The 27,848-nt window shown below is 57.0% G+C and overlaps 2 protein-coding genes across 7 annotated transcripts; both read left to right on the plus strand.

Annotated features, from left to right (window-relative positions):
- The first annotated feature begins 4,419 nt into the window (after nucleotides 1-4,419).
- Nucleotides 4,420-8,634, plus strand: VAMP2 (vesicle associated membrane protein 2). Of its 2 annotated transcripts, none has more exons than XM_034942416.3 (5): nucleotides 4,420-4,909; nucleotides 5,425-5,545; nucleotides 6,028-6,186; nucleotides 6,270-6,321; nucleotides 6,923-8,634. In XM_034942416.3, coding segments are annotated over exons 1-5 (351 nt in total). In that variant the 5' UTR covers nucleotides 4,420-4,907; the 3' UTR covers nucleotides 6,940-8,634. The 2 variants fall into 2 exon arrangements, with proteins under 2 accessions (XP_034798307.1, XP_003818104.1); XM_003818056.6 differs by lacking the exon at nucleotides 4,420-4,909 and adding an exon at nucleotides 4,911-5,350.
- A 2,742-nt stretch (nucleotides 8,635-11,376) lies between these two features.
- On the plus strand, nucleotides 11,377-27,392 carry PER1 (period circadian regulator 1). Of its 5 annotated transcripts, none has more exons than XM_003818054.5 (23): nucleotides 11,379-11,529; nucleotides 16,998-17,411; nucleotides 17,526-17,624; nucleotides 17,718-17,872; nucleotides 17,967-18,088; nucleotides 18,180-18,381; nucleotides 18,533-18,584; nucleotides 19,044-19,186; nucleotides 19,571-19,649; nucleotides 19,727-19,833; nucleotides 20,003-20,156; nucleotides 20,252-20,360; nucleotides 20,449-20,580; nucleotides 20,828-20,933; nucleotides 21,065-21,236; nucleotides 21,328-21,458; nucleotides 21,693-21,872; nucleotides 22,837-23,079; nucleotides 23,958-24,568; nucleotides 24,999-25,185; nucleotides 25,376-25,565; nucleotides 25,879-26,029; nucleotides 26,526-27,392. In XM_003818054.5, the coding sequence occupies exons 2-23, from the start codon at nucleotides 17,137-17,139 to the stop codon at nucleotides 26,796-26,798; spliced, it is 3,873 nt and encodes a 1,290-aa protein (XP_003818102.1). In that variant the 5' UTR covers nucleotides 11,379-11,529; nucleotides 16,998-17,136; the 3' UTR covers nucleotides 26,799-27,392. The 5 variants fall into 5 exon arrangements, with proteins under 5 accessions (XP_054957887.1, XP_003818102.1, XP_024781810.1 ...); XM_003818055.7 differs by lacking the exon at nucleotides 11,379-11,529 and adding an exon at nucleotides 14,929-15,505; XM_055101912.2 differs by lacking the exon at nucleotides 21,693-21,872 and having other exon boundaries at nucleotides 11,377-11,529.
- The last annotated feature ends 456 nt before the right edge of the window (nucleotides 27,393-27,848 follow it).

Consider the following 27,848-nt stretch of genomic DNA (forward strand, 5'->3'; position numbering starts at 1 on the left):
AGGAGAATTGTTTGAACCCAGGAGGCAGAAGATGGCACCACTGCACTCCAGCCTGGGGGACAGTGAGACTCCATCTCAAAAATAATTAAATAAATAAAAAGGAAGATGTGGGTTCTTGACAACCTCTCTATCTAGAGGAGAATTCCTCCCCCTTTCAAAACAACAGGAGCTTGTTAAACCCAGTGAATCTCTAATGAATGGAGGGTTGGAGAGTGAGGGACTGGAACCAGGAGTCCTTTCACGCACCCAATCCCAGGAGATTCTGATCTGCCTATGTCTTCTCCCACCCATATAGGGCTCTGGCATGTGGCACCCCCACCACCCACACTGCCCTGCTTCCCAGTGGCCAGGGGCCTGGGCCTGCTCTGCTGGCTGGTTCCCTGGTCGAACCAGTAAAAAGTGATCAGTGCTTCGCCAGCCCAACTAGGACTGTCCTTACAGAATACTGGGCACATAGGTCCTGCCCAAACACATCCTTCCCGTTAGCAGTCTATCTGCCTGCTATGCACTCACCATAGTTTATTATTCATTTGCCTGCCTCGTTCCTGGCACTGTGCTTGGTACTTGTTCAGAGAGAACTTCACATATTAAAAAGATACCACTTTATGTGTTTACATTATGCTTTAATACAAAAAGAGACACATTCTTGACCGGGTGCATTGGCTCACGCCTGTAATCCCAACACTTCAGGAGGCCAAGGTCGGCAGATCACCTGAAGTCAGGAGTTTGAGACTAGCCTGGCCAACATGGTGTAACCCTGTCTCTACTAAAAACAGAAAAATTAGCAGAGGTTGTAGTGAGCCAAGCTTGTGCTACTGCACTCCAGCTTGGGTGACAGAGGGAGACTGCCTCAAAAAAAATAATTAAAAAGGCCGGGCACAGTGGCTTACACCTGTAATCCCAGAACTTCGGGAGGCCAAAGTGGGCAGATCACCTGAAGTCAGGAGTTTGAGACCAGCCTGGCCAACATGGCGCAACCCTGTCTTTACTAAAAATAGAAAAATTAGCCAGGCATGGTGGCGGACGCCTGTAATCCCAGGGACTCGGGAGGCTGAGGCAGGAGAATCTCTTGAACCCAGGAGGCAGAGGTTGCAGTGAGCCGAGATCACGCCACTGCACTGCAGCCTGGCGAAAGAGTGAGACTTCGTCTCAAAAATAAGTAAAAATAAAAACAAATTGAGCACACGTGGCAATCCATGCCAACTGTCTGGCACACAGTGGGTCCCTGGAGTGTCCCCTCCTTCCAGGAGCCCAGAGCTGGACAGGCAGCTCTGAGAACCTTCTGTCCTGGAGGGTTCACCAGACGTCACAGCTGATTGCAATGGTGGAGGGCTGACCTTTCTATTACTCATTAGAAGGCCTTTACTTCACAAGCTGCACTGAGGGACACACAGGCCTCTGAAATTAATTATAAGTTCAGTCAGGTTTGATTCATGTGGATGAAGCAAGTTCATGAGTCAGTGTGGGAACGACCCAGCTCCTTTCTTTCTTTCTTTTTTTTTTTTTTTTTTTTGAGACGGAGTCTCTCTGTAGCCCAGGCTGGAGTGCAGTGGTGCGATCTCTGCTCACTGCAAGCTCCGCCTCCCGGGTTCACGCTATTCTCCAGCCTCAGCCTCCAACCACTGCGCCCGGCCGACTTCTAAACCAGTAATTAATTGTCTGAAGAGAAAAAAAAATTACGAAATAAGGCCGGGCATGGTGGCTCACGCCTGTAATCCCAGCACTTTGGGAGGCCACGGTGGGTGGGTCACCTGAGGTCAGGAGTTCGAGACCAGCCTGGCCAACATGGTGAAATCCCGTCTCTACTAAAAGTACAAAACAATTAGCCGGGCGTGGTGGTGCACTCCTGTAATCCCAGCCACTTGGGAGTCTGAGGCAGGAGAATCACTTGAACCCGGGAGGTGGAGGTTGCAGTGAGCCGAGATCGCACCATTGCACTCCAGCCTGGGCAACAAGAGCGAAACTCCATCTTAAATATAAATAAATAAATAATAATAAAAATAAAAAATAAAAGAAAGCATTTATGAAAGTGTGGTCTCGGCCAGGTGCGGTGGCTCAAGCCTGTAATCTCAGCACTTTGGGAGGCCGAGGCAGGCGGATCACGGGGTCAGGAGATCAAGACCACCCTGGCTAACACAGTGAAACCCTGTCTCTACTAAAAATACAAAAAATTAGCCGGGCGTGGTGGTGGGCGCCTGTAGTCCCAGCTACTCGGGAGGCTGAGGCAGGAGAATGGCGTGAACCCGGGAGGCGGAGCTTGCAGTGAGCAGAGATCGCGCCATTGCACTCCAGCCTGGGTGACAGAGACTCTGTCTCAAAAAAGAAAAAAAAAAAAAAGAAAAAAGAAAAAGAAAGTGTGGTCTCTGTTGCCTACATCACCATCACCTTGAGCCCCTACATCCTTTGAATGAGTCTTGGGGGTGTGCCCTAGAAAATCATTGGCCAATTCCCGAAGCCGGTACATGTAGAAGCCAAATCTGAGTTATGCAAATACATTATTTTTCTATTGTTCAACTTACCTCTATTTGGGTCTCCATTCTACCTGCCTGCAGAAAACATTCTCTTAGTCACTTCTAGGTGAACTCCGTCATCCCACTCCTTCTCCCACCTCCACCATTGATCTAAATTTGGGGAGTTCCTCTGAGCCACAGCCTAGGTGGGGTGGGGTGGGAAGGGGCTGCTGGATGAGAGTCCTCTTTCTGAGATGAATCCTCCTGGGCCCTTCATCTCCATGGGTCACACATGCCCTCATTTCTACCCTGCTGCTGCCGTCCCCACGATCCAATAGCAATAGCACGACCCCTGGCCTTGACAGTGTATCTGGGGCTCTGTCCCTTCCACATCACCCCCAAACCAGCATCAAATGTCTTGTCTGGCTCTGCACTAGGCTCCCCTCAGTTAGTGCAGGGTGTCCAACTGGGGGCGGAAGGGCTTCCTGTGCCTGCCTCTTCCAATCCTCCATGTCTTATTTATACCCTGACAGACACTGAGGGTTTTGAACTTAAAAGGCTGGAATTTGGCATCTTTGTTCTCTGACTAGAAAGAGGAATCATTTCAAGACCAAAAAGCAGGAGCCAGCATCTCATAGCATGATCTGAGACCCCCGTGGAAGCTGCTCTTTTCTTTCTCATCACATAGGCTGAGCCACCCGGGACTGTCAGTGCACAAGGACCAGGGACGCGGCTGCTCCTCTGAGGGGGAGGAAGCCAAGAGTATCTTCTCTTAGATTGGGCTGAGTTCCCACACCCAGCACACACATTCCCTGCTCACTCACCTCCCACAGACAGCTGGGAAATGACACCTCTGGTGACAGAGCCACTCTCCGGGCTTCTGTGGGGAGCGGGTGGGGCACTGCAGTGGGGGAGGATCTCACACCCGGAGGCCCTGGGAAGCCAGGGTGGGGGAGGGAGGAAGCTGGTTCCTGTTTGTCTTAGAGATCAAGGCCATCAGCCTCCCTGCACCTTCCAGGGATGTAGTAAGCACCCCCACCCCAGGGCCAAAGGGCCTCGCCTAAAATGCCTCCTGCACCCTTGAGGCTTGCTTTGACCCCCTGCACTCCACCAGAGCGACAGCTCCCCTGGTCCCATCTTCTCTGACAAGCTGGGTGGGAGTGTATACAGCTGCTGGGTGTGCTTAGAGGGCCTAATGGAGACCAGCCAGGGATAATCTCCTATGTTATCCACATCAAGCCATTTAACAAATATGGATTTAGTACCTACATATGCAATGTATTTGGGGTCCAGAGAGAGGAGGGCAACGGTCCAAGGTCACACCTGCGAGGCGAATACGCATGTAAAGCAGCACCTTGTAACCTGTGCCCACTGTGCCTACTACTAAAGAAAAAAAAATGAGAGAAAAAGAAAAAAGGCTTTTTTTTTTTTTTTTTTGGCCCAGGCCCTGTGCCTGGGACCAAAGCCTGAGCCCTTTCCTGCAGTCGGGTCGCTGACCCAAGCCTGGGGCAAAGCTAGGTCTTGGCCAGTCAGCAGCCACCACGTGAAGCAGCCCCTGCCCCCATCACCCCCGGCAGCCTTGTGCCCTCCTCCTCGGGGTCCTCAGCTCACCCCACCTCAGTCGGGCCTGCTTCAGCGGTTAAGTACCTCTAGTCTGAACCTTAATCGTGAGGCGGGGCAGCCCCCTCCCCACACCCTGTAGACACTCCCCCGTCCTCCGCCCCCTGGACTTGTTTGGGCGGGAAGAGCCTGCCTCATCTTTTCTTCCTACCCTCCTACCCAGTGGCCAGGGACCCCAGGCTTCCTCTGAGACATCCACCAGCGGTGATGGGTTGGGACCAATCTCCCCCACTCCTCTCCACCCTAGCAGCAAGGTCCCCGCTCTCGATATTGCCCCAGCACCTGCACTGGCCCTCTCTGATTTCCCAACTCCAGCCCATTCCAAGTGCTGAAGGCGGGTCGCTAGGTGCTGGGACCTGGGCGCGGGGCAAGACCTTGGGCTGTGTGGGGTGCAGGCTGGTTTACTGGGTTCACGATTGAGGGAGTGGTCTGGGGGTTAGGTGTAGGGCCAGGCTGCGTTGTGCTCTAAGGGGCAGGTGGCAGGCGGTTTGGGGGCGGCTGTGGTCAGACAGGGTGGGGTGGCGGTGGGTTTGGGGAAACCGCAGCAGCCCACCTTGGGGTCCCGCGAGTGCCGAGGGAGCTGCCGGGGCATGGTGGCGCGGGGCCCGTGGTCCTGCCCGGCACGACCCCCGCCCCGCAGCGCCCCGCAGCGCCCCGCCCCCGCGGCCCCGCTCGCGACGCGTCTCCCGCGGCGCCCCGCCCCCGCCCGCAGTGCCCGGATGCGGGTGACGCGCGGCCGCCATCTTTCCGTCCCGGGCAGCCAGCGCCAGTCGGAGACAGCGCGAGCCGCCGCCGCCATCACTGCCGCTGCCAAGTCCTCCACCCGCTGCCCCCGCCATGTGAGTCGGCCGCCCGCCACCCTCACCGCGCTTCCCTGCGCCGGCCGCCGCCCTTGGCAACCAGCCGTGGGGAGTGCCCGGGGTCTCTCCTGCGTTCCCCGCGCCCCGGGGCCAGGCCCAAGCCGGTGACTGCGCGCGGGCGGCCGAGGAGCCCCGCGTCCTGGGCTGGCCGGCTCGGGCGATGGCCGCGGGAAGGAGCGGACCCAGTGTCCTCCTGCCCCTCCCCGCCCCTGTCACCGCGGCCGCCTGTCTTTTCGGGTCGACCCGGATCGCATCTGTGAGGTCGCCCTCAGTTGACAGGCGGGGAAACTGAGGCCGGGGGGAGGGGGGGCCTCGCTCAAGGTCACGCAGCTCATCGGCGGCGGGGCTGGACCGAGACCAGGGCTTACATCGGGTGGCCTTCCTCCCGAAAAGGAGGACTGGAGGGACGAGGATGGACAGGTGGATGGGCGGAGCCCTGGCTGCGGGGCCGGGAGGCTGCAGGCCCTGGGTCTTAATCCGTCCCTGCTCCTCAGGTCTGCTACCGCTGCCACGGCCCCCCCTGCTGCCCCGGCTGGGGAGGGTGGTCCCCCTGCACCCCCTCCAAACCTCACCAGTAACAGGAGACTGCAGCAGACCCAGGCCCAGGTGGATGAGGTGAGTGTGGGGGGAGTCAAAAGCAGTAGGAGGGACCCTGGGGGTTGGCGTATAGGTGTAGGGGCCCATGTTGGTTTGGGAGTGATGACAGTTCACGCCTGTGGGTTTGCGGACAAAGATACCATGCCCCATCCCTGTCTCCCTGTCAGCACGCACTTGGAAGGGCGCTGGGGGTGTTAATCAGCTTTGCTAGCCTGGGGTGTGCCAGCCTGGGCAGGTGTGCTCTGGTGATGGACAGAGCGCCTGAGGTTCCATAGAGGGAGGGTGTTGCTATGACATCTGAGATGTCACCAGCATGCCCCTGATGTGTGCTCCTTGCATGTCCCCAGGTGTGCTAGGCATGTTCTGTATGTCCTTGGCATGTTAACCTGGCAGCATCAGGGTGCATGTTCCATGTGTGGCACGGTGGGCACATGTTTGAGGATTGCCCTCACTGAGGTGGGCCTTGGCACACCCCCCTGCCTCGTGGGCCCTTCTCCCAGGTGGTGGACATCATGAGGGTGAACGTGGACAAGGTCCTGGAGCGAGACCAGAAGCTGTCGGAGCTGGACGACCGTGCAGATGCACTCCAGGCGGGGGCCTCCCAGTTTGAAACAAGTGCAGCCAAGCTCAAGCGCAAATACTGGTGGAAAAACCTCAAGGTAAGGGTGGGGACAGGAAGGAGGACTGGCGGGTGAATGGCGTATCATAGTTTGTCTTACTGATCCTCGCCTCTCACCCCCAGATGATGATCATCTTGGGAGTGATTTGCGCCATCATCCTCATCATCATCATAGGTGAGTAGGGTGAGAATGGCCGGGGCCCTTTCCCTGGAGAGGTTTCCCCAGTGGATTCTAGGTTTTGAAGGTCATTAACCTAGTTTTTACTTTTCAGCCAAAAACACATATAGCTGCTAATCGCAATTCTGATTCATCTAGAGCCAAAAACTTTGATGTTATTTAGCCTGCATTTTGCCTAGTTCTTGGCAGTTTTGTTAACATTTGGAAATAGGAAAGCTGGTGTATCCATTGAGGACCCTTTAGGCCTAAGAGCCCAGTCTGAGAACCCTGGAATTGAGGAGTGGGAGAAAGGAAAGGACCAGGGGCTTGAGACATGACCAGGAAGGCAACCACCCCATTATTTGAGAGCTTGCGGTCTCAGAGGCTCAGAGGATTAGGGTCTGTGGCTTCAAGGCCATACCATGGAGCGGAAGGGACCTCAGAACCTACCTGTCTAGCCCCTTGCTTTGTAGATGGAAAAACTGAGTCCAAGAGAGGGTGTCAGCCAGCTGGGGAGTGGGGAGGATTGGAGCAGGGCCAGGCCTGACACACTGCTTTCTTGTTCTCTCTCTTTCTCTCCCCTCTCCCTCTTCCTCATCTTCTTCCCCTCTCTCCACAGTTTACTTCAGCACTTAAATCCCTGAGGAGTCTGCCCTGCCTAGAGAAGGGCCTCTCCCCCCACCCTCAGCCGTTCCTCCACCTCTCAGCCATATCTTTCAGCCCCCCCTCCCCTGGATCCGTGTGTGTGTGTCCGTGTGTGTGTCCCCCTGTAAATAGCCAGCTGTTATTTATACATATATAATATTATATATATTTGGTCTGTTTGTAGTTTTATTACTAGATGATTTTTCCGGTTGTCCTTAACAACCCTTCCTGAGGTTCCCTTCACCTCCTCTCTCTTGCCTTCCTTCCCTTTCCCTTTCTTCCTGACTAGCCCCAAGTCCCTTCATTTGCATCTGCTATGCAATAGTCCCTCTCCTTTCCTTCTTCTTCCCTCAGATTTAGCTGATCCTTCCTCCCACCCTGGCCTTCCTTTCCTCTTTCCTCCTCACTCTCCCCGTCATGCTCCCTCTGCCCCGCCCTCAAAAAAAAAAAAAAAAAAAAAACAGCACCTGTCCAGGCTTCCTTAGGTGCATCTTCTTTGTATCCATTGGGAGGCTCTGAGACTGGCCCCACTTGGTCCTAAGAATCCCAAGGTCTTTGGGAGCGTCCAGCATGTTAATTAGCGTATCATTACATACTGCCATCCCTTTCCATTTCTTTTTGTTCCATCACTCTTCTCTCAACCTGTGTTTCTTTTTTTACTGAGAAGTTAGTCCCCATTAGTTCTTGTATCACATTTTCATTTGCACGACATTACTCGCAGGTGGTGGGGAGCCTGGGCTTTTGGGGAACCAGGCTGCCCTGGCCCCCAGCATTGCCTCCTCCTAGCCCCTCTAGTCCAGTTTGCCTCCCTTACCCTCATTTTCCAAACCTCTTGTACCCTCCTCTCCCTCCCCCAGCTGGTATGTAAGTGTCTTGAAGTTCAGTATGTTATGATGGACCAATAATTCTGCCACTTCGGGTTTCTCCCTACATTCCTGCTCCCCAGTTTTCATGTGGGGTACTCAACTGACATTCCCATGGGGTTTCCCTCCCATCTGCCTGATCCACCTCCTCCTCCCACCAGGAGAGTTGGGGGTTGGCCACAATTGATCTCTTGTGAGAGGGGTGGCTACCAGTGTGTGTGGGGGGGTCATCACTGCCTTGGGGAGGAGTGGGGCAGGGCAGAGAATCCCCCCAATTCCTGCCTGAAATCTCTGGCCTCACCCCTGCTGGGGGTTGGACTGAAAACCCTCCTCCCCAATTTGGGGGGTGTTGCCCCATCACTGCCCAGCTTCTCTGACTGCCCCCCCTGAATTTAGGGTGGGGGTACTAGTCACTGCCAATGTGTGTATGGGACTTGCTGGAAAACGGGGATGCTCGCCCCTCTCCAGGACTATTGAGCCCAGAGAGAGCTGTCCTCTCATTGGGTGAACTGATTGAGGAAGGGTCTATTGTCTTTTTAAATGGCACAATTTTAAGGGTTTGAGGGTACAGTCCCTTAACCTGCCACGGGAGGGGGCCCCCAAACTTTCTTCCCCCCACACTTCTGGTTTTCTGTGTGGAGGGGGAGCAGGGATATCTAAGCTGTGGTGTGAAAGGGTAGGAGAGATGCTGGAGGTGGGGGTGCTGTGTTCTAGACCCCCCATATTATCCCAGTGTCCCCTGCCCCCCTCTTCCCCCACCCCATGCCCCCAATTCTGTGGCGCATCCAGATTGTGAAAATGTACAATAAATGTGTAATGAGTATCCAGGTGTTGTCTAAGATCTTTTTTATTTTTTCTATTTTTTTTTTTTTTTTTTTGGTTGGGGGAGAATAAGATCTTTTCTTAACCAATGGGAATAATATTGGATCGGAAGGTATACCAGGAAGGTTGAGAAGATACATTGGTAATGGACTGGACTTTGCAAGAGGCCCTGACCTTGGGCAGGGCAAAGTGTGATTCTCAAAGTGGCCACAGGGGGGCACTAGGAGTTGGTAATGGGAAGTGTCATAGCCAGCCCCTGTGTCTCTAAGCCCGGTGCGCCCTATGGTCTAGGGGTTCCCAGCTTTCGTTTCCCTTTACTGGGGCATGTTCCTGCTGTTGGACTCCTTTCTACTCCTCGATTTAACTTCTAGACGCTCTGCAGTGGCTCCCGTGCAGCAGTAGATGAAGTAGTTGGCCATTTCTGTGAAGCATGTCTTCCCCTCTGTGCCTAACCCAGTGCCAGCGCCCAGACGGGGTTAGTAAATTGTGGTTTAAATAGGCTCACAGAGACAAAGCTGAGTATGTTGTGGAGCTGCCTGTAGATGGCCTACTACCCCTGTACTCTGTTGTATGACTTGTGACTTTAGACCCCACACTGAACTGCCACAGCCTGTAGGTCCAGGAGGCCCCGATGTGGCATCTTAGTATCCCTGTTCCCAGGTGCTTCAACAATGAGTGGCCGGCCGCGGTGGCTCACGCCAGTAATCCCAGCCCTTTGGGAGGCCGAGGTGGGCGGATCACGAGGTCAGGAGTTCAAGACCAGCCTGGCCAACATAGTGAAACCACGTCTCTACTAAAAATACACACAAAAAATTAGCCGGGGATGGTGGCGGGCACCTGTAATCCCAGCTACTCGGGAGGCTGAGGCAGAGAATTGCTTGAACCTGGGAGGTGGAGGTTGCAGTGAGCCCAGATCACCCCACTGCGCTCCAGCCTGGGTGACAGAACGAGATTGTCTCAAAAAAAAAAAAAAAAAAAAAAATCCACTTAACACGATGTTGAACACATGAGAGTATATTTTAGGTAGAGTGTGGTGGCTCACGCCTGTAATCCTATCACTTCGGGAGGCTGAGGCAGGCAGATCATTTGAGGTCAGGAGTTCGAGACCAGCCTTGCCAACATGGTGAAACCTCATCTCTACTAAAAATACAAAAAAATTAGGCGTGGTGGCATGCGCCTGTAATCCCAGCTACTTGGGAGGCTGAGGCAGGAGAATCGCCACCGCGCGCGGCCTTTTTTTGCTTTGAGACAGTCTCGCTCTGTCACCCAGGCTGGAATGCCCTGGTGCAATCTTGGCTCACGCAACCTCCGCCTCCTGGGTTTAAGCAATCCTTGTGCCTCAGCCTCCTGAGTAGCTGGGATTACAGGTACCCACCACCATGCCCGGCTAATTTTTGTGGGGATTTTTTTTTTTTTTTTTTTTTTTTTTGAGACGGAGTCTTGCTCTGCCGCCCAGGCTGGAGTGCGATCTCGGCTCACTGCAAGTCCCGCCTCCCGGGTTCACGCCATTCTCCTGCAGTAGCTGGAACTACAGGCGCCCGCCACCTCGCCCGGCTAATTTTTTGTATTTTTAGTAGAGACGGGGTTTCACCGTGTTAGCCAGGATGGTCTTGATCTCCTGACCTCGTGATCCGCCCGCCTCAGCCTCCCAAAGTGCTGGGAATACAGGCGTTATCCACCGCGCCCGGCCGTCGTTTTTTTTTTTTTTTTTTTTTTTTTTAGTAGAGACAGGGTTTTACCATGTTGGCCAGGCTGGTCTCAAATTCGTGACCTCAAGTGATCCACCCACCTCAGCCTGCCAAAGTACTGGGGTTACAGGCGTGAGCCACCGTGATTCTTATAATTAGGTACACAATCATTACCAGAACGTCCAACTTGATTGAAGTCTTACTATATGCCAGGCAGTGCTCAGGATTTCGCACTTCCAACTCAAATCCCTTCCAGGTTTAAGAGTTCCCATGGGCCCCAGGACCCGCCTGCTTTATGGTGTCGGGGACTTGGGTTCAAGTTTTCGCGTTGTTACTGACTAGCGTGTTACAGGCGAACAGATTATGTAACCCCCCTGGATCTCGGTCTCATTTGTGAGGCGGGGGGAGTATGTGAGCTGGCCTCCTCAGAGTTTGTGAGAAGCGCCTGGCCTGGCCCGCAGAAAACAATCAGGAAGAGGCTCTCTTATTTTCATCGTCACCAAGACACCGTGCTGAGATCTGAAGACCGCTTCACCCTAATACTCTCACCTTCCAGCTTCAGGGAGCCTCGGTGGGACCCAGGGCCGGAACCCCAGCGCCAGAGGCGCCCTTGTCACGCCCGGGTCTCTGTACAAAGTGCGCCTTATACGCTGCCACCGCTCACGTCTGCGCCTGCGTGCAGGTCACGCTCGCTGCGCCTGCGCAGATTTAGCAGCCGTGGTTAAGAGTGTCTTCAAGGAAAATCCCCAGCTTCTGGGTAAACAAGTTGCCGCGTGAGACCGCCTGCACGTGTACCCTACAGCTCCAAGACCTCTCAGCCTATGAGAAAGCTTGGAGAGCGGGACTGGCATTTACGTCACCAATCTTGGCAGGTCGGGGGTTATTTCCCCAGCCAATAAGAACCTCAGAAGTGTCGAGGGCGTGGCTTCCTGTCAGTCTTCCAATCCCCGCGTTGGGGCGGCCCCTCTCTCACGTGTATCTCTCCCGCCCCCGTTGGCCTGCTGACCAATGAGAAGACGATGGCGGCCGGAGGTGCCAATGGAGGCTGTGCGGGGGCCGGCGGCTGCACGCGGCACGGGGCATGGGTCGGCGCCCCTAAGCCAATAAGCGTGGGGGGCGTGGCAGCCCGGCCCGTGGGCGGGTTTGGAGGAGCCAGTGTAATGCTAGAAGTCCTAGAAGAAATTTGGAGTGTGCGTGCGCGCCGAGCGGTGAGTGCTTGGGGATGGGGGAGAGATGCGGGGCGATCGGTGTGGACTTTTCCGGGGTGGTGTGGTCGGTTAGGAAGGTGTTAAATAGAGTGTGTGTGTGGGATCATGCAAATACGTGATAACTGCGGTGGGAGCTCTGATGGTTGTGGAGAATAGGGACCGTGAACTCAGGTCTAGAGGGACGGGGTGGGAGTTAGTGACATCAGATCCCTCGCCCCCGTGGAGTCCCTGGACACTTGACTGCCAGGGGGGAAGGGCTCGGAAGCCCTCTGCGACCTGAGGGAGCTCCCTCTCAGGTCGGGACTGAAGGAGCCCCTGCTCCCAGGGTGTTTGGGTGGTCTCCTTAAACACTTGAAAGAGGCAGAGGTTCGGAGGCCGGAGGGAGGCCCTGGTAGGGCAAGTCGGAGGGTACCAAAGGGTTGGCATGCTGATATGAGAAAGGATGGTGTTTTAATTTGTGAGACCCAGAGCCAGTCACATTACGGCTCCGGGCGTCTTTCTCATGTTAAACGGAAGGGTTTAGGCCTCAGAGTCGTCCTTGAGAATAGACGTGGGGTAGCAACTATTGAGTCCTGAGAGGATAGGGTTGGGGTTTGGGCAGATTGGCTGTGCACGTCTTCCTGAGACCCTAGAGGTGGGGACGCACCAACAGGGTGTTTTGGTATCTGTCTGTACAAACAACCAGGCCAGGCGTCTGGTAAAGTTGGCCTGAGGTAAAGTAGAAAAGTGAGGAAGTGGGCTTCGTAGGAAATCATTGGGGCTGGTGGCTGCTTGGGTGATCTCAAGCACTTTGTGAGCCTGGGAAAACGGGCTATGATGTTAAGTGTGTGGGGAGTGCAAACAGTGGCTTGGGATCAGGCCTAAGGCAGAGAAAGGGGTTGGATGGAGTCTGTGTTCCTGGCACCAAACTTAGAATTGGCTGGATATTTGAGAGGCCAGGTTTGCCAGTGCTGGAATGCAGCTTACAGGTTGGTTAACACCTCACAGGTTCCTCAAGGGTAAGAAACCAGAATGACAAGCCATTATTAGAGTTCAGATTTTTGAATCCTGGGCTCCATTTGTTAAGAGCTTGAGACCATGTTATGAGGCACTGGACAAGTTTAGTAACTTCCGTGCCTTAGTTATCCCCCATGGAATGGGGATAACGATATCTATCTCACGGGGTTGTTCTGGGGATGAAATAAGATAATATAAAGTGCTTAGCATAATGCCTGGGTTATGGTGAGAGATTTATGTGAATGCTGTGGCTGGGAACTAGTCTCATATTCTCAAGTTTTTCTGCAAGTTTTGATGGCGTCCCATTTCTCTCTTCCTGGCTCTTTTGGTCTTCAGGCAGCAGTCCAAATTCCCTCATTCCTCCCTTCCAGCCCTCTCCCAGCATCCAGGCCCTAGACTGGGCCACTTGCTCTGTCCCAGTTTGATTTTTTCATCCTAGGCCCCTTCTCCTCCCTGTCCGCGCCCCTCTCCCTCTTCCCCCGCCCGCTGTCATAATAAGAGATTCAGGCTCTGAAGGGGCTTCTGGAAGGTAGCAAAGGTGCGTGTTCTCTCCCAGAGACAGGACCTCCAACTTCTCCGCCCTGGGTCTTTGGTACCAGGCCAGCAGATGTGTACAGTTTGGGAGAGAGGAAAAGCCAGAGCTGCAGGAACAAGCTGAGGAGCGGGCAGATGGGAGTCCTGAAAAGAGAGCCAGGCGTGGTGGGGGGAGGTGTGGGGAGGGGGCCCCCTTCCTCCTAATCCTCTCTCCAGGAATCCCTGGCTTTGGGACTGGACGGCTGTCGTTTTGTTGGGGGAGGCGCCCAGGCTGGTTGCATGTCCTGGGCCACCAGCCAAGAGAACATGATGTTCCCAAGTGCGCTGGCCGCCGCCCTCTCGGGCTGGCCGCCTCCCAAACCGCTGCCTCTCCAGTCTCTCCAGCCTCCCTGCCCCACATTCCGAGGCAGCTTCGCCCCGCCCCCTTCTTCCGCCTTGACGTCACTGCTGTCTCCCGCCCCCTCGCCTCCATTGACGGCAGCAGGGCCTGGTTACTGTGGGGACGGTGAAGCAGGACAAGAGTCTTGGGAGCAAACGGGGGCTGCTGGAGTGCTGGAGCCTTTTGTCTATGCAAAAGACAGGGAGATGGAGGCGGGAGATCAAGGACTGCCTGGGTTAGGGGAGATCACAGCTAAATCCCTGAAGGGGGAGAAAAACCATGTTTCCAGGGAAGAGGTATCTGCAAACGAGATAAGGCCAAAGCCACAGTATGAGTTGGGGTGGGGAGGATCATTTTCAGGGAGAGGAGACTGAGAATCCAAGCTCCTGAATCTTTTTTTTTTTTTTTAATAGAGACGGGGTTTCTCCATGTTGGTCAGGCTGGTCTCGAACTCCCGACCTCAGGTGATCCGCCTGCCTGGGCCTCCCAAAGTGCTGGGATTACAGGCGTGAGCCACCGCGCCCGGCCTCCAGGCTCCTGAATCTTTTGTTTTCCTGTTTCGATTTTTCTGGGTTAATTTATAACACGATCTTGTCTCAGCTTTTCCACAGAGCCCTCCCCTTCACCCTTCCCTCATTGTTCAGGAAAGCTTAGGCCACGTGACAGTGAGGGGAGTGCCCCCACAATGATTATGTCAGCAGCTGCTTGGAGGCCTGTTCATCTACTACCCACGTTTCCAGGGAGCCCTGCGAGGAACTACTCATCATGGTCCTGGATGGAGGGGTCTGTGTAACTGCTGCTCTCCTGAGCCCAGACTAACATTTTATTGCCTGCAAATCGTGCCCCTGTTCTCTTTCTAGGACTACTCCTCTCTTTTAGAGAATCAGAATTCCCAGCCCCCTTTCTCCTGTTGACACTCTTTTCCCACCTCCCCAACCTATCCTTGTTTTTAAAAAAAAAAAAAAAATCACGTTTATCGATCACTTGCCATGTGTCAGGTCCTGTCCTGGGCTCTGGAGACTGCAGTGAATGAGACAGATGACGTTCCGTCTGGGCCCCTGGAGTTTGGCTTTCTCTTTTCCAAGCAGTGGAAATATGAAGCCCTTGCCACCCCACCTTTCTCTGTCTAGGGCCCCAGCTGGCCTCTTCTCTGGGCCATCCCCTTGGTCCCTCTGTAGTCCTGGCTTCCTGGCCCCCACTTTTGGGGCAGCTTTAACTGTGGGTGGCTGCGTCCTCTGGAGGAAAGTACTAGACACCACGTAGGCTGCCTGGAGACCTTGTCTCTGAGTGGCCATAGAAGCACCTGCCATTGTTTCCCTTCACAGCCACTATTGGCTCTGGTTGCCTCTTCCATTGTCCGCATCCTTCCTCCACCCACTCACCCACCGGTCACACGTGGACCCTTAACTGTCCTCTCCCAGGATTTGAAGTGTCAGAGGAAGTGCTTCGGTTAAAGGGCTTCATTATGTAGAACGAAGGTTGGGAGGGAACAAGGTTGGGAAAGGAACCCAGGAGAGGCCCAGGCAGGTTTCTGTCTCTCCCCTCCTCTCAAGGACCACCCATCTCATCCAGCTGGCCTAACTTGCAGCGCCATTCCTTTTCCTCACCCTTGGAAAGGCGAAGATGCCAAGATGTTGTGTTCTGCAAGGCTAGTGCGTTCAGGAAGTAGACAAGTCTTGAGCACCTACTCTGGCCCGGGCTTTTTCCCTAAAGAGGCGCAGCGTATCTCCCTCTCTCCTCCCTTCCATTATTCAATGTGCAAGCGTCCTGCGCCCATTGGCTGGGCGGTGTCTGGGGCTCTTCAGCCCAGCACCAGCACCCAGGTCCACGTGCGCCCGTGTGTGTGACACAGCCCTGACCTTAGTGGAGGCCACTAGCCAATCAGGCGCCGGGAAGAGATCCCCAGCCAATCGGGGGCGGGGCCTGCGGCTCCATCGGCAAGAGGCCAATGAGGGGGCAGTGCCCGGTATTATGCAACCCGCCTCCCCGCCCGCCCGGTGGAGCTTCCACTCGGCTGCGGGCTGGAGCGGCGGCGGGCAGGCGGGCGGAGGACACTCCTGCGACCAGGTAGGCATCTCTGCGGCCATCCTGGGGCCGATCTCCGTCCCTGAGCCGGACCGCTGCCACTTCCAATCTGATGGGCTACTTTCGGCCCAGGCAGAGGGCACACTGTCGTCCTTACCGCTACCCACCCTCTCCCTGCCCCCAAGGACCGAAGTCCTCCTCGAAATCTTGCACCGGGAGTCTGCACTCCTGACCCACTCATCTTACCTCCAGCTTGTCCCCACCTCCCCGTCCCAGCTTTCCCGGCCCCACAGCCGACTCTCAGCGGGCATGCCCCGGTCTTCTTGCTCGTTACTCGAGGGGCCCTAGGTTTGCCCCGGTACCAGGACCCTATTAGGCTTTCAGCGCTCCCCGTGTCTCTGTTCTCCAGTCCCTGGCCCTGCGCCGCCTGTGATGTCAGCCCACTTCGGACTAGAACATCCCGTTCCCAGCGCTCGTTCCTGCTGTTGGCCACAACCTTCCCTTTTCCCCTGGCGCTCAGAAAATGCTCAGTAGTGGGGGTGTGGTTGGACGGGGAGTAGGGGAAGAAAGATCTGTTGACTGTTGTGCGTCTTCTGCCCAAGGCTTGGGGTTGGTGGGGGGGTCTGGCCAGAAAAGTAGGGGACTGAAGAGAGAGGATCCTCGGGTCCTTGACGATGGCAGGTTGCCGGCTTCGGTCCTCGTGGTGGGGAAGCAGCGCAGGGGCTAAAGAAGGAAAGGCTGTGTTGTCTTGACCAGAATGACTGGGATCCAGGCGAGAGTCAGGTTGAGGGGCTTTTGCGCCGAGGGCAGTGGCCGTTGTGTTTCGTCCTGGGGAAGCCAGGACCAACCCTGGAATCCTAATAGGCCGTCCCACTTCGTACGGCCACCGAGCCATCCTGGGACTGGGGATATGTAAGGGATGCGTGACCCCCCCGGCCGCGCCCACCAGTGTGAGTGGGCCGTTCCCCCACTTCCGCCGGGAAATGGGGGAGGGGTCGCTCCTCCCGCCCTCCTGTGGTCCCTCCAGCAACCGCTGAGCTCAGCAGCTGACGTCGGTTTCCCTGGCGACCGTGGCGGCGGCGGAAGCGCGTGGTGGGGCCGCGCACGTCGGCGCGCATGTGCAGCGGGGGTGGCACCGCCCCCGGATAAAATTAGCCTGGAGGCCTAAATATAGGAGGCGACCAGCTCACCTCCTGCTCCGAGGCCTTGGAGGCCCAGGCAGAGTGGACACCTAATGGGAACTTGGGAATGGGAAGTGTCCAGGTTTTTGCCTACAGCCGTGGTTCTCATTGATTGCTCAGGCCATGGTGGCAGGGGATGTGAAGGAAGGCCTCGGAGCACCTTCTCCCGCTGGCAGTCCCCCTAAGGGTACAGGAAACATCCTGACTCCCCATTGGAAGCCCCAGGCCTCGGTTCCACTCCCATCAGTCCTGCATGAGGCCAGGCAGGGGGAAGGTCTGAGTGAAGCCAGCAGGTGCTCTGGAGTTAACAAACCAGCTTTCTGCAAGCCCTGCTTCCTGGTCTCCCTCTCCAGGTACTGGCTGTGATCGAACTTCTCAACCCTCAGAGACTTAGATCTTCCACCTCACTCCCTCAGCCTGGCCTCCAGGCCCCCTCGTGCATCCGTGGTGGCCTCTCCGCCTTCTCTGTTCTGTTCTCCCCATGGCCCAGACATGAGTGGCCCCCTAGAAGGGGCTGATGGGGGAGGAGACCCCAGGCCTGGGGAATCATTTTGTCCTGGGGGCGTCCCATCCCCTGGGCCCCCACAGCACCGGCCTTGCCCAGGCCCCAGCCTGGCCGATGACACCGATGCCAACAGCAATGGTTCAAGCGGCAATGAGTCCAACGGGCATGAGTCTAGAGGCGCATCTCAGCGGAGCTCACACAGCTCCTCCTCAGGCAACGGCAAGGACTCAGCCCTGCTGGAGACCACTGAGAGCAGCAAGAGGTGTGTATGGATGTGTATGTTGGGTCTAGGAATGGTCTTGGGAGCAGGCAGAGCTGGGTGACAGGCCTCGCACTGCTGGCCCTACCTGTAACTGGGCCTGTTGCTGTCTCCTAGCACAAACTCTCAGAGCCCATCCCCACCCAGCAGTTCCATTGCCTACAGCCTCCTGAGTGCCAGCTCAGAGCAGGACAACCCGTCCACCAGTGGCTGCAGGTACATAGGGTGAGGCTGGAGGAGAGGTCTGGGGGCCCAGGCCACACTCTGGGACTAATGTCTTTATCTCTTTCTTCCCTGTGGGCCCCGCAGCAGTGAACAGTCAGCCCGGGCAAGGACTCAGAAGGAACTCATGACAGCACTTCGAGAGCTCAAGCTTCGACTGCCGCCAGAGCGCCGGGGCAAGGGCCGCTCTGGGACCCTGGCCACGCTGCAGTACGCACTGGCCTGTGTCAAGCAGGTGCAGGGTAAGTGGTGTGTCCCAAGAGGGAATGGCCTGGGCCTGGGCTCCTGTGTTGAGGCAGCCTCCTTACTGAATGCCTCACTGCCTCCACTCTGCAGCCAACCAGGAATACTACCAGCAGTGGAGCCTGGAGGAGGGCGAGCCTTGCTCCATGGACATGTCCACCTATACCCTGGAGGAGCTGGAGCACATCACGTCTGAGTACACACTTCAGAACCAGGTCAGCGGCGGCCTGGCCTCTGCATCCCGACGCACCCCTACCCCTTCTCCCACAGCTCTTGAATCTGCTCTTGCTCTCCCCCTCCTGCCAGGATACCTTCTCAGTGGCTGTCTCCTTCCTGACGGGCCGAATCGTCTACATTTCGGAGCAGGCAGCTGTCCTGCTGCGTTGCAAGCGGGACGTGTTCCGGGGTACCCGCTTCTCTGAGCTCCTGGCTCCCCAGGATGTGGGAGTCTTCTATGGTTCCACTGCTCCATCTCGCCTGCCCACCTGGGGCACAGGGGCCTCAGCAGGTGAGGTGCCCAAGCGCTGTGGGGAGGCATGAGCAGTCCCAGGAAATTCCTGCTGTGAGGGGCCAGGGAACCCAGACTTTCCCTTAGTGGGTTCTTCGCAGCCTAGGGAAGGGACAGGAAGCTGTGCTCACTCCTCTCCTGTCTGTCCCAGGTTCAGGCCTCAGGGACTTTACCCAGGAGAAGTCCGTCTTCTGCCGTATCAGGTAGGTGAGGGGAACTGGAGAAGATCTCTGCCTCCTTTTTTTTTGTTTTTGCTTTTTGAAAGGGAGTCTCACTCTGTCACCCAGGCTGGACTGCAGTGGCACAATCTCGTCTCACTGCAACCTCCGCCTCCCAGGTTCAAGCGATTCTCCTGCCTCAGCCTCCCAAGTAGCTGGGATTACAGGCATGCACCACCACGCCCAGTTAATTTTTGTATTTTTAGTAGAGACGGGGTTTCACCATGTTGGCCAGGCTGGTCTCGAACTCCTGACCTCAGGTGATCCGCCTGCCTTGGCCTCCCAAAGTGCTGGGATTAAAGGCGTGAGCCACCGTGCCCGGCCTACCTCTGCCTCCTCCTGCCCCCTCCCCAGCGTCTTTGCTGTTGTCTGCTGTGACCTTGTTGTTGGAGGAGTGGGTGGCTCTCTGTTGAAAGTCCCTAATGCTCCTCTCTCCTTTGCTAGAGGAGGTCCTGACCGGGATCCAGGGCCTCGGTACCAGCCATTCCGCCTAACCCCGTATGTGACCAAGATCCGGGTCTCAGATGGGGCCCCTGCACAGCCGTGCTGCCTGCTGATTGCAGAGCGCATCCATTCGGGTTACGAAGGTGGGCAGGTCAGGGCCCTGGCCTGGTGGGGGCTGGGAGGAAGGACATTTCCTCATGGCCAGACATGAATTTGGGAGGCGTGAGCCACACCCTTTGAATTTTGGAACAAGAAAAGCTATTGTAAAGATGAGGATTTGAGCTCCTCTTAGAGGTAGAGTTGAATAAGGTGCCCAAGCTAGAGGAGGGCAGAGAAGAATGCTTTGCTTGCTCTCAGTCGTGTTACTGATACAGGGCATAGGATTGGCCCAGACCATCTTTGGGCCCATAGTGCCCGGGGCAGAGCTGTGTGGCAGATCATCAGCCAGCCTGGGCCCAGGCAGAGTGGAGGGCTGAGGAGTTGGGCATTCTGGACGAAACCCAGTGACCACACTTTCTGTGCCTCAGCTCCCCGGATACCCCCTGACAAGAGGATTTTCACTACACGGCACACACCCAGCTGCCTCTTCCAGGATGTGGATGAAAGGTGAGGATAGGACCTAGAGGAGACGAGGGCAGCCAGGGCTGAGGCCATGGCCACTCTGATGCCTCCTTCCCGTTCAGGGCTGCCCCCCTGCTGGGCTACCTGCCCCAGGACCTCCTGGGGGCCCCAGTGCTCCTGTTCCTGCATCCTGAGGACCGACCCCTCATGCTGGCTATCCACAAGAAGAGTGAGTTCCTCTCGCCCTGCTCGCCCTTCCCACTGTCCTGGGCTTTTGAATGGCTGCCCTTGTGGTTGTATCTCTTGGTGCCTTGGTCTCCTGGATCTCTAGTGGCATGGCCTCCCTCTTACTCAGCTCTCCCTCCCTTTGACCGCTCCTCTTTTCCCACTTCCATCAGTCCTGCAGTTGGCGGGCCAGCCCTTTGACCACTCCCCTATCCGCTTCTGTGCCCGCAACGGGGAGTATGTCACCATGGACACCAGCTGGGCTGGCTTTGTGCACCCCTGGAGCCGCAAGGTAGCCTTCGTGTTGGGCCGCCACAAAGTACGCACGTAAGTGGGCCATGCCCCCGAGCTGGCGTTGGGGATAGGGCAGTGCGGTGGGGCACAGGACTGGGCCAGGGCTGGATTCACTCTTCACCCTACAGGGCCCCCCTGAATGAGGACGTGTTCACTCCCCCGGCCCCCAGCCCAGCTCCCTCCCTGGACACTGATATCCAGGAGCTATCAGAGCAGATCCACCGGCTGCTGCTGCAGGTGAGAGTAGCGGAGAGGGAGCGTGGGAGGTGAGAAAAGGTGTGGGAAGCGGGGTCAAGCCATCTAACCTGCCCTCTCCCTGCTGCAGCCCGTCCACAGCCCCAGCCCCACAGGACTCTGTGGAGTCGGCCCTGTGACATCCCCAGGCCCTCTCCACAGCCCTGGGTCCTCCAGTGATAGCAACGGGGGTGATGCAGAGGGGCCTGGGCCTCCTGCGCCAGTGAGTGACCTGCTCCTACCTCACCCTCTAATCGCCCTTTCCCCTCTCCTTCTTGGAACCAGCACTGCCAGTCCCAGAGTCTTGCCCGATTCTCCTTTGCCCTCTCCTTCCTGCCTTTTCCTTCTTGTCCTGCTCCCATCAAGGCGTCTGTGCCTCCCCACTGGTACCTTCTTGTTTTATTGTGCCCTTGGCCCCTGACACTGGCGACACCCCCTGGTTCTGCTCACTGTGGTGCTGTGTCCCACAGGTGACTTTCCAGCAGATCTGTAAGGATGTGCATCTGGTGAAGCACCAGGGCCAGCAGCTTTTTATTGAGTCTCGGGCCCGGCCTCAGTCCCGGCCCCGCCTCCCTGGTGAGTTGATGATGATGTGTGGGTGAAGAGACAGACCTGGGGGGTCCCCTGACCTTCACCCCCAACCCATTTGCTGTTTTTTTCCATGTGAGCTTGAGAAGGCTATTTTCCTCTTTCTCTCTTTGCCCCAGCTACAGGCACGTTCAAGGCCAAGGCCCTTCCCTGCCAATCCCCAGACCCAGAGCTGGAGGCGGGTTCTGCTCCCGTCCAGGCCCCACTAGCCTTGGTCCCTGAGGAGGCCGAGAGGAAAGAAGCCTCCAGCTGCTCCTACCAACAGATCAACTGCCTGGACAGCATCCTCAGGTAAGGCCTGCCAGGCATCTTCTCCACCTCGGGCTCTAACCCTGCCCACCCCAAGCCCTGCTCTGATGCCCTGTGCTGTGTCCATCCCCAGGTACCTGGAGAGCTGCAACCTCCCCAGCACCACTAAGCGTAAATGTGCCTCCTCCTCCTCCTATACCACCTCCTCAGCCTCTGACGACGACAGGCAGAGGACAGGTCCAGTCTCTGTGGGGACCAAGAAAGGTAAAGATCCAATGCACCCTGCTCCCACTGCCCTGTCCTGGCCTGGTGGCCCTGTGTCTTTTCCCTTCTGCTTCTGGGCCCTCTTGCTCTGCCCTGCCCTCCTCCCCAGCCTCCTGGTCTCCAGACTGTTCCCTCTGTTCCGTACCACCATCCCCTTCCCCTTTTCCCTGGGATCCTCTCTCCTGACTTCCCGGTGGGGGTGGGGATGGTAACTGGCACCATCTCTCTGCACAGATCCGCCGTCAGCAGTGCTGTCTGGGGAGGGGGCCACCCCACGGAAGGAGCCAGTGGTGGGAGGCACCCTGAGCCCGCTCGCCCTGGCCAATAAGGCGGAGAGCGTGGTGTCCGTCACCAGTCAGTGTAGCTTCAGCTCCACCATCGTCCATGTGGGAGACAAGAAGCCCCCGGAGTCGGGTATGGGTGTGGAACTGGGGGGCAGTGCTTGGGCTCCACCGGTCTCCCAGCTAGAGCTCCCTCCTGCCTTTCCCCTCCCCTCTAGGCCCTGATGGAGAGAAGGAGGCCTCCTGTGACCTGGGGCTTGGGGCTACTGCTTTTTGCTCTCCCCTCCCTGCCAGGCTTCTCGGCTTTGCCCTTCCCCTGTTCTGCTTCTCGTATTGTTACTGTCAGTTGAAACACAAAGTCTGGGGTAGAGGGTTTGCCCTGAGGTGCTGACCACACAGGGTCTGAAGGCAAGGAAAATTGAAGATCCCTGAAGGGTCTTTGGATATTGACCTTGAAAATCATGAGGGGCTGGGCATGGTGGCTCAGGCCTGTAATCCCAGCATTTTGGGAGGCTGAGGTAGGAGGATCACCTGAGATCAGGAGCTCGAGATCAGCCTGGGCAACATGGTGAAACCCTGTATCTACTAAAAATGCAAAAATTAGCTGGGCGTGGTGGCGCGCGCCTGTAGTCCCAGCTACTCGGGAGGCTGAGACAGGAGAATCGCTTGAACCCAGGGGGTGGTGGTTGCAGTGAGCTGAGATCGCACCACTGCACTCCAGCTTGGGAGAAAGAGTGAGACTCCATCTCAAAAAAAAAAAAAAAAAGAAACAAGAAAATGTGTGAGGGAAGGCCAAGGGGTGGGCTTCTCTTCCAACGAGAGTTGTGACGGGGTCATCCCAGTAGACTTCCTGGCAGGAAGTGGCCACTGGAGGGGCCTGAGTATCGTCTCTTCTTCTGGGCCAGCTTTGCATGGAGAGGAGGACCCAGGGCCAGCCGTTGGCAGAGAGGTGACCAAGAAACGTACATGGAGACCAGGCTTGGCTGTGGGGCAGAGCTGCCAGGGGTTGGCTAGGCTATCAGACAGGGAGGGTGTGGTATGGATGTGTTGACCCCTGAAGTGGTTCTGATGACTTTTCCCTATCTCACTCTCCTCAGACATCATCATGATGGAGGACCTGCCTGGCCTAGCCCCAGGCCCAGCCCCCAGCCCAGCCCCCAGCCCCACAGTAGCCCCTGACCCAGCCCCAGATGCCTACCGTCCAGTGGGGCTGACCAAGGCCGTGCTGTCCCTGCACACACAGAAGGAAGAGCAAGCCTTCCTCAGCCGCTTCCGAGACCTGGGCAGGCTGCGTGGACTCGACAGCTCTTCCACAGCTCCCTCAGCCCTTGGCGAGCGAGGTAGCCACCTGGGGCCTCCTGGAGCCTGCCCTCTGCCCAGTCTAGGACTGGATTGTCGGGGGGTGGGTCTTAAGGGAGGTGTTTCTGCTCCAGGGACCCAGGCTGGTGTTGCTTCCACCACTAGGCCCTGCCTAGGGACAGGCCCCTCGCTAGCTTCTCCCCACTAGGATGGGGTTCCGGGCTGCAGCCAGAGGAGGGCAGCCTGGGGGGATGGCAGTGGGATGGGCAGGCAGAAGTGCTGTCTCCAGGTAAGCGACTTCAGGCCTAGCCTGGGGGCAGGGGCAGGAAATATGCCCACTTAGGAGTCAGTTGTCACTGATGAAGAGACATGCATAGATTCTGGGCCAACTCTGGGTGGGGTCTGGGCTTCAAGGGCAGGTGGAAGGCAGCCCCTCCAGGTGCCTGAGGGAGATCCCCTGCAGGCAGACGCAGGACTCAGGACTGGGCTTTCCAGCCCCACTCTTCACTCCATTGCAAGCTAGGCAGAATACGGCCTCGATGGGCAGGAGGAATGCCTAAGCTGGCAGTGCCCACAGGAGTTTGGCGGATGGACCAGAGCCATCTGTCCATGTGTCCATGGACTCACCCTGCTTCCTCCATCTGCCAGCATGCCTCCATCTTCCGCACACCCCCAGCTCGACCCCTCATGTAACCTCTCCCTGGCCTTGTTCCTTTCTCAATAAATCCCCTTGTCCCTGGCTCCTGTGATTCTTCCCTGAAGGTGCCCCACCTCCTGAGTCCCCCGTTCTGTGTGGGTTGAGAAGTTCTCTCTGGGACCTTGGCCTGTCCTCTCCCTGGTCAGTGTGTCAGGGCAGTGTGGGTAGCAGGGGTACTAACCCCAGGTTGAGGCCCTTGCTAACCCTAGTCTCTACCCACAGGCTGCCACCACGGCCCCGCACCCCCAAGCCGCCGACACCACTGCCGATCCAAAGCCAAGCGCTCACGCCACCACCAGAACCCTCGGGCTGAAGCGCCCTGCTATGTCTCACACCCCTCACCCGTGCCACCCTCCACCCCCTGGCCCACCCCACCAGCCACTACCCCCTTCCCAGCGGTTGTCCAGCCCTACCCTCTCCCAGTGTTCTCTCCTCGAGGAGGCCCCCAGCCTCTTCCCCCTGCTCCCACATCTGTGCCCCCAGCTGCTTTCCCCGCCCCTTTGGTGACCCCAATGGTGGCCTTGGTGCTCCCTAACTATCTGTTCCCAACCCCATCCAGCTATCCTTATGGGGCACTCCAGACCCCTGCTGAAGGGCCTCCCACTCCTGCCTCGCACTCCCCTTCTCCATCCTTGCCCGCCCTCCCCCCTAGTCCTCCTCACCGCCCGGACTCTCCACTGTTCAACTCGAGATGCAGCTCTCCACTCCAGCTCAATCTGCTGCAACTGGAGGAGCTCCCCCGTGCTGAGGGGGCTGCTGTTGCAGGAGGCCCTGGGAGCAGTGCCGGGCCCCCACCTCCCAGTGCGGAGGCTGCTGAGCCAGAGGCCAGACTGGTGAGCACTGACCCCTGCGTCTGCCTGCCAGCCCCCACCCCAGCCCCGCCCCTCTGCCACCCTGTGCTGCCTGCTGTCTCTGCCAGGCTGGCGTCTCAGCCTCCAGGAGGTGGAGGGAGTCCCCAGCTGAATTTCTGAATGAGGCAGAAATTGGCTACCTCCTCTTTAAAGGGACAGTCCTGTCTGTCTGACAGGTGGTGAGGACATCTCAATAACTTCTGAGAGAGCATCTGTCACTTGGAAAGGGTCTGGCCTCACATCCCCACTCTTCGCCAGCTTTCTTCTCTCTCAGCCTGGCCCTACTGTCACGAAGTGGGGAGCAGAGACCACTGGGGTTGGATGTGCCTCTCCCCACAACCAGTAAGAGCAGTTGAAGGGAGGCCTAGGTGCTGACCCCTCCATCCCTCCTTGCCCCCCTCCCCTCCTCCAGGCGGAGGTCACTGAGTCCTCCAATCAGGACGCACTTTCCGGCTCCAGTGACCTGCTCGAACTTCTGCTGCAAGAGGACTCGCGCTCCGGCACAGGCTCCGCAGCCTCGGGCTCCTTGGGCTCTGGCTTGGGCTCTGGGTCTGGTTCAGGCTCCCATGAGGGGGGCAGCACCTCAGCCAGCATCACTCGTGAGTACCCCGCCTCCAGCATCTCCCAGGGTAGGGCAGTGATTGGGGAGCCGGGAGCCCAGGCCCCGTCTTGGCGGAGCTTCCTAAGGCCACTGGGATGGACATGTGGCCTTTGAGGGAGGCCTTGTGAGGTCCCAGGAGTGGGCATGCAGCCGGCCTGACTCCCATTGGTCTGCCCCCCACTTCACAGGCAGCAGCCAGAGCAGCCACACAAGCAAATACTTTGGCAGCATCGACTCTTCCGAGGCTGAGGCTGGGGCTGCTCGGGGCGGGGCTGAGCCCGGGGATCAGGTGATTAAGTACGTGCTCCAGGATCCCATTTGGCTGCTCATGGCCAATGCTGACCAGCGCGTCATGATGACCTACCAGGTGCCCTCCAGGTGAGGCATTTCAGAGGCCTTCTTGGCCTTCCTTTCAGAGGTAGTAGTGGGGGCAGTTTTCTTTTCTGGGGCTGGCTCTGCCCTGGATAGGATAAAGGTTTCTATCTTTCTTCCTGCTCCTTGGAGCCCTGTTACTAGTTCCTCCCAGGAGGAGAGCAGGTTTCCTGGTCTTGGAAGCCTTGACCTCCCATAGCCCTAGTTTAGGGGAGGAGCATGAGGTGGGAAGCTGTGGTAGAGGAAGGATGCCAGCTTCATGGGTCCTGGTCCGGGTCCTGGATCCCAGCCTCTGCCTTCTGAACCCCTTCTTGGGCAGGGACATGACCTCTGTGCTGAAGCAGGATCGGGAGCGGCTCCGAGCCATGCAGAAGCAGCAGCCTCGGTTTTCTGAGGATCAGCGGCGGGAACTGGGCGCTGTGCACTCCTGGGTCCGGAAGGGCCAACTGCCTCGGGCTCTTGATGTGATGGTGAGAGAAGCCTGGGACGGGGAGAAAAAAGAATTGAGCTCAAGTTCAAGGGGGAGAAAAAAGAATTGAGCTCAAGTTCAAGGGGGAGAAAAAAGAATTGAGCTCAAGTTCAAGGGGGAGAAAAAAGAATTGAGCTCAAGTTCAAGGGATCGAGGCCAAGAGCTGATCTCCTTGATGTCCTTGGATCATTAATTCTGAAGAATGTTGATTCCACTAAATTTGCTGTGGATTATAGAATATTAAGCCACATGAGTCTTTGCAGAACTTTTCACAGCCTATCCTATGCTAATATGCATTGTGACTGTCCTGTAACGGCATCTGGGTAGAGGGCACAAGGCACTGTCCAACCTTGTTGGACCGCAGGTGCATCTGTGTGGACTGGTGCTTCTTGGGAGTACATTTCGGGAAGCACAGTGGGCTGGGGGTGGGAAGCTGGGCTGGCAGGTTAGCAGTGAGAACCCTGTCTGACTCTCTCATGTCCATTTCTCTCACCAAGGCCTGTGTGGACTGTGGGAGCAGCACCCAAGATCCTGGTCACCCTGATGACCCACTCTTCTCAGAGCTGGATGGACTGGGGCTGGAGCCCATGGAAGAGGGTGGAGGCGAGCAGGGCAGCAGCGGTGGCGGCAGTGGTGAGGGAGAGGGCTGCGAGGAGGCCCAAGGCGGGGCCAAGGCTTCAAGCTCTCAGGACTTGGCCATGGAGGAGGAGGAAGAAGGCAGGAGCTCATCCAGTCCAGCCTTACCTACAGCAGGAAACTGCACCAGCTAGACTCCATTCTGGGACCATCTCCAGGAGTCCATGAGAGGCTTTCTTCTCCTATGTCCCAATTCTCAGAACTCAGATGTGGCTAGACTAACCAGTGGGAAACTGCCCCAGCTTCTCCCACCATAGGGGGCCGGACCCCCATCACCAGCCTAGGATCCAGGGGCTGCCTCTGGCCTCTTAGGGAGCAGAGAGCAGAACTCCACAGCCCAGCCCAGAGGAGTGTCACCTCCCACCTTTGGAGAGGAATCCTTCCCTCCCCTGGACAAAGTTGCTGACAAGCTGCTGAAGTGGCCTCTCCATATTCCAGCTGAGCCTGAATCTGACTCTTGAGGTTGGGGCTGCACTTATTTATTGGGGGAGACAGCTCTCTCTCCCACCTCCTCCCCAGATGGGAGGAGAGCCTGAGGCCCAAGCAGGACCCGGGGGTTCCAGCCCCTAGCTGCTCTGGAGTGGGGGAGGTTGGTGGACCATGGAGTCCCTGGTGCTGCCCCTCAGGTGGGACCCAGGCGTTCTCAGCTGTACCCTCTGCCGATGGCATTTGTGTTTTTGATATTTGTGTCTGTTACTACTTTTTTAATACAAACAGATAAAAACGCCCAGGACTTTGTGGAATGAAGTTTGGGGTTGGGGTGAGGGGAGCATGTCAAGGGGAGATGTGGCCCTGCTTTTGGGAAGGTTGTAGTGAGGGTGTACAGGGCCATCTCCGGACGACCCCCATTCCTCTTTTCCCCCATCCTGTCCAGGTGAGGGCCCTGCTGAGCCCGCTACGTCCACGTCCAGCTCAGACTCTGCTGTCCCCTCTAGCATGGCCTCAGCTGGGTTTGCCCTGGGAAGGAGAGCTGAGAGGTGCGTGTGGCCAAGGGCTTGGGTAAGCTCCAGCCCGGGTCACAGGTGGCCAAGGCAGAGGAACCCCGCTTAACTCCGTGGTGCCCTGAGGTATTCGAGGGTGTTTATCTTCCTTGGCTTCCTTTTTTTTATTTGAGACGGAATTTCGCTCTGTCACCCAGCTGGAGTGCAATGGTGCAATCTCGGCTCACTGCAACGTCTGCCTCC

This window comes from Pan paniscus, chromosome 19, assembly GCF_029289425.2.
Source record: "Pan paniscus chromosome 19, NHGRI_mPanPan1-v2.0_pri, whole genome shotgun sequence".
Classification (NCBI taxonomy): Eukaryota; Metazoa; Chordata; class Mammalia; order Primates; family Hominidae; genus Pan; species Pan paniscus.

What these genes read in the sequence shown, in the direction of transcription:
- VAMP2 (XM_003818056.6), top strand. An exon ending in CCCAGGCCCAGGTGGATGAG is followed by an intron (nt 5,546 to 6,027) that starts GTGAGTGTGGGG and finishes CCCTTCTCCCAG; the next exon opens with GTGGTGGACATCATGAGGGT. An exon ending in ACTGGTGGAAAAACCTCAAG is followed by an intron (nt 6,187 to 6,269) that starts GTAAGGGTGGGG and finishes TCTCACCCCCAG; the next exon opens with ATGATGATCATCTTGGGAGT.
- PER1 (XM_003818054.5), top strand. Translation starts at nt 17,137, where the DNA reads ATGAGTGGCCCCCTAGAAGGGGCTGATGGGGGAGGAGACCCCAGGCCT. An exon ending in TCCGTCTTCTGCCGTATCAG is followed by an intron (nt 18,585 to 19,043) that starts GTAGGTGAGGGG and finishes CTCCTTTGCTAG; the next exon opens with AGGAGGTCCTGACCGGGATC. An exon ending in CTCTGTGGGGACCAAGAAAG is followed by an intron (nt 21,459 to 21,692) that starts GTAAAGATCCAA and finishes CTCTCTGCACAG; the next exon opens with ATCCGCCGTCAGCAGTGCTG.